Source organism: Equus caballus, chromosome 1, assembly GCF_041296265.1.
Source record: "Equus caballus isolate H_3958 breed thoroughbred chromosome 1, TB-T2T, whole genome shotgun sequence".
Taxonomy (NCBI): Eukaryota; Metazoa; Chordata; class Mammalia; order Perissodactyla; family Equidae; genus Equus; species Equus caballus.
In genome coordinates this window covers 61172143-61187448 of record NC_091684.1, presented here as the reverse complement: position 1 = coordinate 61187448, position 15306 = coordinate 61172143, and the positions used below count along the sequence as shown (strand labels likewise).

The 15306-nt window shown below is 37.9% G+C and overlaps 1 protein-coding gene across 7 annotated transcripts in view; it reads left to right on the top strand.

Moving 5' to 3' along the window:
- The window catches only part of MICU1 (mitochondrial calcium uptake 1), a 280172-nt gene that overhangs the window by 223767 nt on the left and 41099 nt on the right, over positions 1-15306 (top strand). For all 7 annotated transcript variants that reach the window (XM_001503797.6, XM_023644771.2, XM_070226952.1 and 4 more), the window contains 2 exons: positions 4009-4146; positions 14766-14874. In XM_001503797.6, coding sequence (XP_001503847.1) covers positions 4009-4146; positions 14766-14874 — 247 coding nt within the window. The remainder of the gene's footprint in view (positions 1-4008; positions 4147-14765; positions 14875-15306) is intronic.

The following is a 15306-nucleotide window of genomic DNA, read 5'->3' as shown; positions in this document are numbered from 1 at the left end:
CTAATGGATTGTTTTGGGCCTTGCTGAGGGCACTGAACTATGTTGCCTCTGTTCCAAATTATGGGCCTTCTTACTCAGCCAAAAGACAATCATATTAGTGTTCACAGTGAAGATGCATCTTAGATTTAAAGATCAGGAAAATTTAGGCTCCAGGCAATTTGACTTGGGGCTCTCTGATGTCTCCTGCCAATTTTAGAAATATAAGATTTTACATTCAAACTATGAAATATGTATGTCCTGCTCACTAGGTGGGTTTGCAGTAGAGAACTTTGCCTGTAATCATTTTTACTTCTGATGGGCATAACAGACAGTGTTCTGAGACTCCAGGTAGTAGCATGGTTAGATCTCAAAAGCCAAATTCTGTCAGATTGAAAAACATAGATGTGTTCAGCTAAGTGGTGTGAGATTACTGTGCATTACTTGAATTGTACAGTTCAGAAACTAGAAAGCCTATCAAGAAAATTATCATTTTGAAATACTTGTATAATGGCAGGATTTACTCTGAGGGATAGATAAAGTCTCTTGGAAGATAATTTTATGAAAGAGAATAAGGTTGAAGTTTAATTTTGTTGGAATATATTAACCTTGAAAGTCCTTAATAAATCAAGACCCACCTGCAGACACTGATTCCTTTTTCCTTTTACTATTTTTCTAATCTTATTTTGGCTTTTGTTCATAATACAGGTTTTCTTCTCTTCCTGGCTTCCTGTCTTCTGTAAATCATTTCATCTAGATATATAGAGACCATCTGTCCTCCCAAAAGACTGTTCCTTTTCTCAACAGGGGGCAAGGTGGGAACAAGAGGCACAGTGTTGGTAGAAAGCCAGGAAAATCTTGCGGACAGTTTTTTGGCTCATCTTCTCTGGCCCCTACTTTGCCTGCCCTGCAGCCCCCTGGGGAACAACAGGGAGCCAACAGCTTGTATCCATTTGAGAAAGTGGCACTGGCTTGCAGAAGAGAAAATGCTAGGCTGTTGAGCTCTCTTCCTAGATACAGAAAAACAATGAGGTTAGTGGGTAGTGTGCTGGAATGCACACGTTCTGTGCCATAAGATCAAATAGAATGGAATTTATTAATTGTCATGGAGGTGGAACATAAGAGGCTTTATCAGCATTTGGCTAAGTAAAACACAAGTCAATCATTTGAATTGCTTCCAAATATATAATTAGAAGCTTTCTACATTGTGATAATTTGGTAATAACCTATGTCTTTCCCCAAAGACCCTCTCACGGCCTTGGGGCTTACATTCATAACGCTGCTCCAGGAAGGCACCCATAGGATTGTGTAGGCTTAAGATACACACTTCATCCCTGGAGCTACATGATGTGTAACTATTGCCCTTGAAAAATTAGCCCTAATGGAAGTCCTTGAGAAACTACCTCGGAAGCTCCCTAGCCTTAGCACAGTGGGTATTGAGTTAATAAATGTTGAATGACTAACAGATTAGTTTGGGTCAGTTTTCATTAGCGTTTCTGTGTGTGAAGAGAAACGGCTCTCTCCTACCTCCTCTAGCCATGTTTAAGACCTCAGAAATAAGGCAGTCTTGCCTCAGAAGAGCCTAAAAACCTAAAAGTAGGGATGTTTCCCAAAATCAAATTACAGAGGAGGTAGTAAACTTTGAAGTAGGCCATACAATATGAACTTGATTTTTATAGTTTTTAAGCCCTGTTTCAGGTTCCAATCACATCAAAATAATAACAATAATAATAATAGAAAAAGTCTGAGTTTCAGAGAACGTTAATAAAAATGCTGATGTGAGCGTTGGAATTGTTACTTGGGGATCTCCACTGGAAACTGTCTTTACTGTCTTTGAAACATAACAGAGGTGAGGCTTTATGTCCCTATGGAAAACAGACAAATACAGGCCTTTCATAAGCCTTGAGCACACTGCTGCTGTTGCCAACATGATAAACAAGAAACATTTCAGCCTTGAATCTATCTTGTGGGATAAAGCTTCAGACTCATCTAATTCAAATATATAAGATTTCTCCACAGCTATGAAATCTCCCAGATAAGGGTAAAATGAGCACCCTAAGTTGTTAAAGCCTAGCCTGGAGAGCAGGGACCACAGCTTTGTTTCTCTTGCCTTGAAGAAGCAGCTCATAGATGAACTACCATGCATCTCCACCTTTTGCCTGGGAATCACATTTCCCTGAAAACCTGATTTAAACCTTGCAGAAACTATGCCTATTTGCAAAAATTTCATCAGTCCTCCATTTTGCTTCAGGATGGTAAACTGAACCATAAATCAAACTTAAATTAAATCCTGAAAACTTTTGGTATTGTCAAAAAATTAATCAGGTCCATAAAAGTGATTGTGTGATAAACATGAAATATTGAGTGGTTTGAGTTATAAAAGAGACCTTCACTTAAAATTGATGATGTTGATTTCTTGGGAAATAGTTTTGCTTGTCATTTAAATATGACTAAGCCCCATGGCTGTATAAGTTTATCCAAAACAGCGTAGTACTGTCCTGTAGGATGAATATGTACTACTGCTTAGAAGGACAAAATGGTGTTATATTCAGGTATAGTCTTTGGATCCAGACAGAGCTGAGCTTGAATCCCAGCTCTGCCACATGTAACTTCATGTTGCCTCAGTTTTGTCATCTATAGAATGGAGTTGATAATATCTACTCCGTAGGGTTGTTACAGTGATTAAATAATAAAATATATGGATCAAGTACCTGGCCCATAGTACATGTTCAGTAAACATTTGCTATTGTAAAAATGTAGTTCTTGTGTCTTGCTCAGTGATACAGTCTCACCTGTGAGGAAACAAATTAAGGTATATATCAACTTACCAAGCTAGAAGAAATGAGAATTGAAAGAGAATTTCACCCTTGACTACATGCGTCCTTATTTTGTGTCTCATATGTAAGTCTTATCTCCATACTAGATGGTGAAGTCCTTAAGGACAGAAACTGAATATTCTCCTTCTTTCCTGTACCCTACAATGACTAACACAGTGCTAGACAACTAGTAGACATTCAGAAAGTGTTTGTTGATGTGACCTTACTTAGCAATGTCTTATGTCTAGGTATACCCCTCTTATGAGAAAAGAATTATGCCCTGCCACATAGAATCTGAGTTTCCTGGTAACTGTTATTTTCCAATAAAACCATGGGGAAATTTTACCATCTTCAAATCATTTCACTTTCTAATTGGTTTCTGGGCCCATCTTTAGCCATTTTATTATTTATGCATTTATACGTATCATTAACACTGCAGCTGGTACTAAGATAACTTTCTTGTTTCTATTTTTAAGTGAAAATCTTAGTTTTCTGATATTACTTGGATTAGCTAGAGGTCCTTTATACTTAACCTTTCCATCTGCATATTTAAATATATTTAGTGGTTTTTCAGTAGCTTTGTGGTAAGTAAGCATATCTAATTAAGGCATCCTACACTATACTTTTTTTTCAGGCTCTGTTGATGTCCTTGCATTTGATTACCATTTGGGGGGAAACTTGAAAATGCATTGTTGTTCTTTGAAATCCTTAGAGGTCTGAGTGTGTAACAAGATCAAGTACAGATTGAGGAGCTGATATGACTTCACATATATATAATTGATCAAACTTGTAATAATTAACTTTTAAGTCTTCTCTGAGTAGCAGGGACATGGATGATCCAGAGAGCACTTATTACTAATAATATTACTTATGAATTTGAATGGAGTTTTAACATTGTTTTTATCCCACAAGGCTGCTCCTGATCTGTAAGGTATATGGGATGTTATAGCAGCTCTGTTTTATCCATGAGGAAATTGAGGCTCAGCGTAGTTGGGTAACTTTCCTAAAGTCATAAATATTAGTGGCAGAACTGGAATAAGAACCCAGTTCTTCTGTTTCTGATTAATTTTTTCAAATCTTGGAGAGAATTACAGTTGAGAAATACAGTCCCCTCCATTAACTGTTTTCTGCCATTCAACACAGTTGATCATTCCACATTCCATGTCAAAATACTTTAAAATACACCCCAAGAACACTCTTTCTGTTTCCCTCTCAGTTTGAACGCCACGATCCTGTGGATGGGAAAATTTCTGAGAGGCAGTTTGGTGGCATGCTCCTGGCCTACAGTGGGGTACAGTCCAAGAAGCTGACTGCCATGCAGAAGCAGCTGAAGAAGCACTTCAAAGAGGGAAAGGTAGGTATCTTCGCCTAGAGGAAGAAGAGGAACCATGAGAACATATAATTATTGCAAAGGTACTAATATAATCAGAGTGTCCTGAATCAAAGATTATGACTAGTTCATCTCTGATACCTGGAAAAAATAAGCAGTGGATGAGGAAGAGGGCAGAGCCCAGAACCCTAGGTTTCTTGTTCAGACGAAGGATGGCACCATGAATTGAGACTGAGAATTTAAAAAGAGAGGCTGGTTTACAGGGGAAGATAGAGTTCAGTTGTAGACATTTTGAGTTTATGATGCCTGTGGACTATCCAAATAGAGATGATTAGCAAGACAGTTGGAAAGGAGCAAGTGGAGAAGCAAAAAGACTGATACTAAGATTATTAGGGATTTCAGGAAGAGATAATTGACCCTTTTTGAGCAGCAGTGAAATTGGAGACCATGGATTTGTGGTGGTACTGGTCAACGTTGCTCTTGGATACCTTTCAACACCAGCTGCACCTGGTGCAGGAAGAGGCACATGGTAGAACTGAGTCAGCATCTGGGATTTTGCCAGGGGGTGGGATGGACAAACTGAAGCAGAAACTGGTTAAGAGGTCAGACCTGCTAAGGATCATACACACACATACATGCCCCAATGCTAGGGCCAGATGTTCTCATACTCAGCGCAATACCCTTTCCAGCTGACAGTGATTACTATTTGGCCATGACCAGGAAACTGACCAGGCACTAAAAATGCTCCATGAGAGACTGCCAAGGTAGTGTGGGATGGTAGACATGGAGCTGGAAGACTTGAGTTCAAGTCCTTCCTCAGAGGTTTCCATGGACGTTAGACAAATCTCTCATCCTTTTTGGCCTCACAAATTGTGAGACTTGTCCTAGATGCATGCTGTAAGGGCCCTCCTAGCTTTAAAGATTCAATAACTGAAAATAAGTAATAGGATTGGTAGTGCTTGTCTCAGTTTTCTTAGTTATTAGTCTTTGTGCAGGAAATCTTGCATGAATCGCATTTCCCCAATTTAGTGGAAAGCAGTTCTTATCAGCTAAACTTTTTCCTCCTTGTCTTGGATGTTGAAAAGGTGAAAGGACCTCTGAACCAGGCTATGGACTGCAACTGAGGACAGGCTGGGCTCTGAGAGGAAGTGTCAGCTTCTCTGAGCTCAGTCCAGCCTGTCCCAAGGTGTTCCCTTGGCTATAGGGGAAGACTCATCATTAATTGAAAGTGACAAGAAGACAATACTTCTCTCCCAGAGAGAACTTCTACACAACCCAGTACCCAGCTCGTGTCTGTTAGAAACTGTAATTTCAGAAAATTGATTACAAATATTTAGGTGGATTTTTTAACCCCTATGCTGGAAGTATAGCATTTGCATAAGGAATGCATTAGGACTTATTTTTAAAGTTTGGTCCAGACATTGCTTTGACATTAAAATAATCACCTATCATGATAGGCTAATTCATGTTTTATTATGAATTTATATTTAAAAGCAATAAATTGGGTATTAGAGACACCTCCCTTGAAGGAATGTTTTAGCTTTGGCAGGAGTTAATTTAGGACCTGAAGACCTTGCAAAAGATCTCTAAAATGAAAGGACAAATTTTGTCAGATGATAAAAATCTGGGGTGCTAAATTGCCTCAGGCCCAGAATTTCTAGCCTGCTTTAGCAAGGAGATTGAGATTGATTGTCCTCTCATGTTGATTAAATAGTTTGTGAACAGGGCAGTTAACTAAAATGAGAGTTAATGAAGGGCCTTTGCTCCTAAAGTTACCAGTCCATCTCTCTAGACCATGTCCCGTTAAAGGGCAATCACCGTCTGCTTTCTAATTACTTCTTTTATTCCACTTTGGATTTGTTGATGTGAAAATGTGAGTTTTCATTTGACTGATGTTAATCATTTTCTGTACAAAACATCAAACCAGACCTAAAAGGTCCTAGTGGTGGTATTAAATAAATATTTGCATATTAATGACCATGCAGTGCTTCACAGCCAATTTTTTTTTCTGTCTTTCTAACAGTCTTGTTAGATCTCATTTTGCCTTTGAGAATATAGAGACAGAGAGAAAGAAAATTAATGACCCACCCAGACCCTGGACTAAAGTCCAAGGCTGCCTATTCCAGATCTTGTCCTTCCATGGCAAAGTTCTATTCTTTTAACAATACTCTTCCTCTAAAGCAGTGCTTCTCCACCCTGGTCTCCCAGTAGGATCCCTTGGGGACATTTTGAGAAATGTGGTTGTTGGGGCCCTGTTCAAACTAATTAAATCAGAAGCTCATTGGGTCTAGGCATCAGTATTGCTTAAAAGGCTCCCCAGGTGATTCTAATGTGCAGTTAGGCATGTGAGCCACTGCTCTGGAGGGGCTGTGCCCCATCAGTCTCTCTCATTGTTTTGTGCCTGAGTAGAAGCTTGAAGAATTGGGAGACTTACTCTGCCTGGAAAAATTACTTTATTCATGTTCTGGGTAACCGCCATGTTTTTTATTTAACGAAGAGTTTTCTTTTCTTTTCTTTTATGGGGAACATGTTTTATTTTGGATTCGTTTTAAAGATTAGTCCCTATTTTCTACCAAGTTTTCCCCATTCCCCTCAATATTCTTTTTCCTATGAATTCTTCTTCTAGGTCAAACCTGACTCAGCTCTAAAATTTCCTTACCTTCCATCCTCAAAATTGTCATCTTCTCCTCATTAAAAGAGTTTTCTGAGACTTGATAAATATAATTCCCAGTGGTGGTTCTATGTGCTTAAAAGTGCAGAAGATGCAAACTTTGATAATTTAGAAAATCCACTTAAAGATAAATTGAAAATTACAGTTCAGTTCAATGCAGACATTGCTATATGCAAAACACTAAGCCAGATGCTGTGAGAAAGATAAAAGATAAACAAAAAACATCACCTATCCTCAAGAAATACTTAGTCTGTAATAGTCTAGTAAGAAAAAAATATGTATGCAGAGAACTACATCATTTCATATTCAATATTTGTTGAGCACCTACTGTGTTTCAAACATTCTTCTAAATATTGGGAATATAATGAGCAAAATCATGTCTCTGCCCTCACAGAACTTAACATTGCTAGTGGAGAGAGACAGATAATAAATAATTATAATACAAGGCAACTCAGTCAACTTTGAGCCTCTTGACAGCAGTGTCTTACTCATCTTTTCCATCCTCAGTATTGTGTTAATAAGCAAATGTTTGTCAAATGCATTGATGAATGTATTAAGTACCCTAATAAAGATATGAGATCTTCTGGGAGCACCAATGAGAAAGATTAGAACCAACTGAAAAGACTGAGTAAGAATTCTTGAAGGAGATAGAATTTGAACTTGGCCTTAAAGGCAGAGTAGGATTTCGACAAGCAGATGTTATAAAGGTATTTGCTTTTGCTATGTGTGTCCTCTTACAGCCCTATCCCTAACAGCCTTCTGTGTATATCACTGCTTATTAATACTGCTACTAGCCATTAAGAAGGGTTAGAACTTATCAAGCAGTTATATTAAGACTATTAGATTATTAACTTTTCATGTTCCCTGTGGATGATATTCATGTGGGCTCTCCTATTCACTTATTCTTGCAGATATTTGAAAATTGAACCACATTATGGGCCTTGTGGAATATCAAGCTCTAGAAACATTGCTAGCATAGCCCTTGAAAAACTCTAGCTCCAATTGTGAGGTACCCACCAAAGTCACTATGTAGTAAAACGTTTGAGGTGTTGCCATTAAACTAAAAAGACTAGGGGCCAGCCCGGTGGCGCAGCAGTTAAGTTCACACGTTCCACTTCTCGGCGGCCTGGGGTTCGCCGGTTCGGATCCCGGGTGCGGACATGGCACCACTTGGCATGCCATGCTGTCGTAGGCGTCCCACGTATAAAATAGAGGAAGATGGGCACAGATGTTAGCTCAGGGCGGGGCTTCCTCAGCAAAAAAGAGGAGGACTGGCATTAGTTAGCTTAGGGCTAATCTTCCTCCAAAAAAAAAAACTAAACTAAAAAGACTAAACTTCACCGATTTGCTTTATTCTACTGATTAGCTTTGAAACCTGTGCTTCCCCCAAAGGAAAAATTAACTGTGAGTTACTATTAAGAGATTTAATTTTATGGATTTTTCCCCTTTATATTTCTGGTTTTCCCCCACAGTTAGTTTCATATACTTCAACCTTTCCCCTATTTCCTTTCCCTCAAGGTCCTACACATACCAGAGAAGAGAGTATATTTCAGAGGTTGAGTAAATTCATTTGCCACTGGTTCTACAGCTATAAGCCTGCCAGCTTACTAAAGTCTTTCGACCTTCCACTTACTGAGTATCTTCTATGTACTAGGCATTTTACTTATCTTTTCCCTAATTATCACATCCTGCTTGATGGATCAAACTCCCATTTTTCAGATGAAAAATATTTTTCTCAGCCTTAGTTATTTGTCAGAGATCATACAGTATCTTAAGAGGTGGCACCAGGATTCAAAGCCAGGACCATCTCATTCCAGAGTCCATTTTCTTTCTACTGTTTACTGTCCCTCCTTATTCCCATAATTTGAATAAGCACAAGGGTTTTGGGGAAACAAGAAAACCAGTGTTACTAGGCTCTATCCTAGAGGTTCTTAGAGAGATCGCTGGAAAGGTAAGTTACGGAAGCAGATTGTGGAGGACCTTGAATACAAGGCTAAGAATTTTGGGGTTTATCCAGTTGACAGTGGGAAATCACCAATATTTTATGAGCAGGAGGAATGAACTTATGAAGAAAGTGCTGTTTCAGGACAATTAGATACTTATAGAAATGTAAGTAATGGACATGGTGTAATTCCTCCCTGCTGCCAGGCACCAGTTGAAGAGAAGTCTGGGGTTTGCAGTGGGAAGATGCTTTATTAGAGCAAGACAGGCACGGTAATACCTCAGAAAGGGTACCCAAGAAATTAGTAACAGTGACCACATGTAGGGAGAGAGACTGGAAGCCAGGGGCAGAGGAAGAATTGCTCTGTACTGTATAACACTTTGTACCATATTCATATATTACCTGGTAGAAAAATAATTAAAATATTTTTAAAAACTAAGCAGGAGATTGAGCAGATGATAAGATTGGTGAGAGGCATAGCATATAAGGAAGAAGGAAGACTTTTATCTTTTGAGTGGGCCATAGAATGAACTCAGGTAACTGGATTGATTCCTGGTAGATGGATTTGCTACAACTGATTAAAAGACAAGGCAAGAAATCATCCATTACAGCGTGTTTGCACTCGCCCATGGCCTGTCAGCACTTGATATCTGGCTTTACAGCTGACTCCAGAGGAAGCCAGATTTTCCCTACCCCTTTTCATCTGCTACAACTGCTTTTTATTTTTTTAATAGCTTTATTGAGGTATAATTTATATACCACAGAATTCATCCATTTTAAGTGTACAATTCAATGATTTTTAGTAAATTTACAGAGTTATACAGTTATTACTGCCATCCAGTTTTAGAACATTTCCATCAACCCTGAAAGATCATGCTAGTTTTCCATCAATCACCATTTCCCCCCTAGCCCCAGACAACCATAAATCTTTCTGTCTCTATAGATTTGCCTTTTCTGGACATTTCGTATAAATGCATTCATATAATAATGTAGTCTTTTGTGTCTGGCTTCTTTTACCTATTATAATATTTTTGAGGTTCATCCATTTGTTGCTTATATTAGTAGTTTATTGCTTTTTATTGCTGAAGAGTAAGTAGTATTCCATTGTATGGATATACTACATTTTGTTTATCCATTCATCAGTTGGTGAACATCTGAATTGTTTCCACTTTTTGACAAGTATGAATAACACTGCTATGGATATTTGCATACAAGTCATTATGTGGACCTATGTTTTCCTTTCAGAAGGAGATTCCTAGGAGTGGAATGGCTGGGTTGTATGGTAAAATTATATTTAACTTTTTTTTTAAAGAAACTGCCAAGCTGTTTTCCAAAGTGGCTGTACCATGTGACATTTCAGGAATGTTACATGTACATTTCATGTTACATGTACAGGAATATATGAGAGTTCTAGTTTCTTCACATACTCATCAAAAGTTCTTATTGTCTGTCTTTTTTATTACAGTCATTCTAATAGGTGTGTAGTGGTGTCTTGTGGTTTTAATTTGCATTTCCCTCATGACTGATTATCCTGAACGCTGTATTTATTAGCCATTCATATATCTTGTTTGGTAAGATGTCTCAAATATTTTTTAATTGGGTTATCATTATCTCATTATTGAGGTGTAAGAGTTCTTTACATAATTCTGGATACAAATCCTTTATCAGATATATGATTTTTAGATATTTTCCCCCAGTCTGTGATTTCTCTATTTTCTCAATATTTCGAAGTACAAAAGTTTTTAATTTTGATGAAGTCTAATTTATCGATTTTGTTCTTTTATGGATTGTGTTTTAGTGTCATATCTAAGAACTCTTTGCCTCACCCAAGGTCATGAAGATATTTTTGTTTTCTTCTGAACATTTTATCATTTGCTTTTAGTTTTGAAAGATAATTCTATTTGCTTGTTTAACAACCTCCTAATATTAAATTCCTTTTTAAGCAAAATAAAGAAGTGTTTCTGCTGTCCACATAGTACTGTTAATCTTATCTTCTTTTTTTAATCATCTAGAGCCAAGTTTTATATAAGTCCATCTTTCCAAAGGTAAATAGATAACTGATGTGTTGAACAGTTGGTCACAGAATAAAATAACTCCTCCTTCTTCTACTTCCCCATAGTATGTCAAGAAAATCTCTTTGTTGCCAAGCCTAAGAGAAGGATATTACCTTTTTTTTTTTTTGAGGAAGATTAGCACTGAGCTAACATCTGCCAATCCTCCTCTTTTTGCTGAGGAAGACTGGCCCTGAGCTAACATTCGTGCCCATCTTCCTCCACTTTATATGTGAGACACCTGCCACAGCATGGCTTGCCAAGCAGTGCCATGTCCGCACCCAGGATCCAAACCAGCAAACCCCAGGCCCCCGAAGCAGAACGTGCGAACTTAACCACTGTGCCACTGGGCCAGCCCTGCGTATTTCCTTTTGACAATAGATTGTGCATAAGCTATAGCCTACTAGTCTGAACAACTCAACTTGAAAAAGCATATCCTTTCACTTTCCATTCCCAAACTTCAAGTTATAGTGTTATTCTAGTTTGATTCTAATAACACTTTGGATTCTTTACTAAGGTAGTTACTGAGAAATAAGAATTTTGTGACTGGCATCATCTTTTCTTTAAGAAGCCTATCTGAATTGTAAGCTCTATAAAATCAAGGCCCATGTCCAACGCAGTTTTATTTTCCTCACTGTTCCTGGCATAGTGCTGAGTTGTTAGTGCTCAATAAATATTTTATATTATATCTATATAATAAAAGGCAAAGTGTTGCATACTTTGATTTAATAATGATATAATGTGATTTGTATTCCACTATTTTTCTAAATCATCAAATGAACAATCACTCAATTCAGATTGTTCTCTCCATTGTCCTCAAATAATTCTGAGTGTAAGCACTCTGGTCTCGAGCTGTTGTATTTGATGTTTTGCAATAAATTAACTAACAAACATTAGAGGTTGTTTATCAGAGTAGGAAGCATTTCCTCTACCATGGTTTTCTGTTTTCGATTTTATGTTAACCTTTTAGCCTTAAAAATCCTTTCAATAATTCAGCTCCCTATCCTCCCCTGCCTATGGAAGTCCACACCTTAATAAGAAAAGTAAAAAAGCGTTAGCATGTCTTTTTTTTTTAACTGTGGTAAAATATACACAGCAAAATGTACCATTCTAACCATTTTTAAGTGTATAGTTCTGTGGCATGAAGTATATTCACACTGTTGTACAACCATCACCACCATCCATCTCCAGAACTTTTTTCTTCTTCTCAAACTGGAACTCCATACCCATTAAACACTAACTCCCCATTCCCTCCTCCCCCCAGCCCCTGGCAACCACCGTTCTGCTTTCTGTCTCTATGAATTTAACTAGTCTACATACCTCATATAAGTGGAGTCATATAGTATTTGTCCTTTTCTGACTCGCTTATTTCACTTGACATAAGGTCTTCAAGGTTCATCCATGTTGTAGCATGTGTCAGAATTTCCTTCCTTTTCAAGGCTGAATAATATTCCATTATATGTATATACCACATTTTTTTTTTATCCATTCATTCATCAGTGGACACTTGGTTTTTTTCCACCTCTGCGTGTCTTTTGATAGAAGGGAAAAGAAGATGGTATTAGTGTATCCATCCACAAGGAGGTGATATTGTAGAACCTGTGCTTCTGGTGCAGTGGGACCAGGTTGATTCTAGCCTAGTGCTTACATTAGATAGCATACTATGGCAATCATGTAAGGAAGGAGACCTACCTCTGGGTGCTCTAAGTCAAGGCCAAGAGAATGACCTCCAGTTAGGGAAAAATTACCTAATATAGGCCTTCCAGTTCACTGCCAAAAATTATGGAGCTTGGTACGTAGTAGGTACTCCATAAATGTTTTAATGAATGCTTAAATACAGATGCACCACAGTTAAAAACTGCCAAAAACTGGAAACAGCCAAAAAAAAGTAGATAAACAAATTGTGGTATATTCACACAGTGGAATACTTATAGCAATAAAAATGAGTGAACTGCAGATATGCACAAAAACATGGACAAATCTTAAAGAGAGAAGCCATATATAATAGAGTGCATAGTGCATGATTCCATTTATAAAGTTCAAAAACAGACATAATTAAACTCTTGTTTCTGCTTAAGGATGCATAGATAGCAATGCTGTTTTAAAAAAAAAAAAAAGGCAAGGAAATGAACCCCCAAAAAGTCAGAGTAGTGATTACCACTGGGAGGAGAAGAGGCTTATGATTGGTTAGTAAGGGCCATGTTGCGGGAAGGGAGGGAGGTTTTGGGGATGCTGATAGTCTGTTTCTTGACTTGAATTGAGGTTTTGGGGGTGTTCATTTTATAACAGTTTGTTAAGTTGTACATTTATGTTTTATGCACCTTTCCACATGGTCATCATATTCCACAATGAAAAGTTTTTTAAGTTCTTATGATTCTAGGAGGAAAAACTACAAAGATCATGTGACATAATCAAACATAGAGTATTTTAGCTCTTAGTCTGATTGATAAAATGAGAAAGATAGGGGCCGGCCCTGTAGCTGAGTGGTTAAGTTCGTGCACTCTGCTTCTGCGGCCTGGGATTTCGCCGGTTCAGATCCTGGGCGCAGACATGGCACTGCTCGTCAAGCCACACTGAGGTGGCATCCCACATGCCACAACTAGAAGGACCCACAACTAAAAATACACAACTATGTACTGGGGGGCTTTGGAGAGAAAAAGGAAAAATAAAACCTTTAAAAAAAAAATGAGAAAGATACCATTGACCCAGTTTGGAGAGTACCAGGAAAGTACTATAGATTGTCTATATTAAGGTTTCCTTGTTACTGAGTTCCTAATGTGGATTCCTGGGCTCTGTGGTTTGGGGAAATGGAAATCAGAAGAGGAGCAGCACTAAGCAGAAGCTGGTCAACATCTGCAATCCATTAAGGACCTGATGCTTCATTAAAAAGCATTAAAATCAGTGTCTCCCCAGTGTTATTCACTTCTTAGAAATTGTATTCATTTCCATCACAGCATGTTGCGTGAGATGTGGGAAATAGACAAATAGCACAGATCTTCCTCCCTGTCAGGGGAATCCCAAAGCCCCTATTTATAAAACGACTCTATTGAGCCATCATAGAAAGCAGAATTAGAGGTCAGCAAATCTTTGACCATCTCTTGAAAAGAATTTCTTCACAGAGTGTCATCAGATTAAAGTTAAGTATCAAATTGCTTCATTAGTAGGTTTTAAACTGAGATGATGAACAGCTTCCCAAGTGTTTGGGTTCTGCGAACTTCTGAAACCATTCCCCTGTATATCACTGACTTTGGTGATTCTTTAATTAGCTTAAGCCTCAAAAAGCTTAGTTGGCCTATGATTAGATTATTAAAATCAAAGTCCTGACCCTGATCTTACTTGTTAAGATGTATAACAGATCAAATGGCTACAGCTCATTTAGGAAGTGTCATAATAGATAACTGTGACTAATTGGAGGGCACAGTTAGAAATATTTTCATTGAAGATATCCAGCCATCACTGTAAACAGCTTCATGTCAATTTTTTTAATTGAGGTAGCACTGATTTATAACATTATGTAAATTTCAGATGTACATCATTATATTTAGACTTTTATATAGACTATGTCGTGTTACCACCAAAAGTCTAGCTGCCATCCATCACCGTATGAATGTACCCTTTACGCCTTTCACCCTCCCCCACCTCCTTCCCCTCTGTTAACCACCAATCTGTTCTCTGTATCTATGTGTGTGTATGTTTGTGTGTGTGTGTTTATGTTCCACATATGAGTGAAATCATATGGTATTTGTCTTCCTGTAAGGGGAAAGCAATTAGCCAGCTTGCCTTTCTCAGGGTAAAATTCTAGAGTTTTGTTCCCCTGTTGTGTACAAATTTGACATTCCTTGACTAATTTATTCAGTCTCGGCTCTAGACATAGCATAAATTTCTGATTTATAGACATGAATAATTGTCTAGTTTTCTGCATTTTATGCTGCTTTTTGTTAGAGGTTCCTGCCTTACCTTGCTGTCTGTCTTCTTTCAGGGTCTGACATTTCAGGAAGTGGAGAACTTCTTTACTTTCCTAAAGAATATTAACGATGTGGACACTGCATTGAGCTTTTACCATATGGCTGGAGCATCTCTTGATAAAGGTAATGAAACTCAAAAGTTTTTTCTTGAAGGTATAAACACTGAATCTGTAATATATGAGGTGACTACCCTTCCTTAACAGTAATAAGTGAGTTTTTCTTGACATTGTTTTTTTTTTTTGTTTTGTTTTGAGCCTTGCATTTCACCCTGAGAGGCCAAGCTTGTGCTAAAGGCTATAGTCAAGGCAGATGCCCATCTTTAGATGTTTAGCCTTGGAAAATAGTCATCTAAGCTGAGGCACAGTGCATGAACCTTTAGAACTTCTCTCATTGAGCCAGAGTCATGACATATATAATGTGAAACTAAAGTCACTATGCATTTTAATTCATTCTTTGGTGAGAAGGAATGGTTTGGTTTATTTTTTGTATCAAAGTTTTGCTTTTTTTTAAGATAAAATCATGACTCTGAGAATAGTCCCCCCTATTAGCTTACTT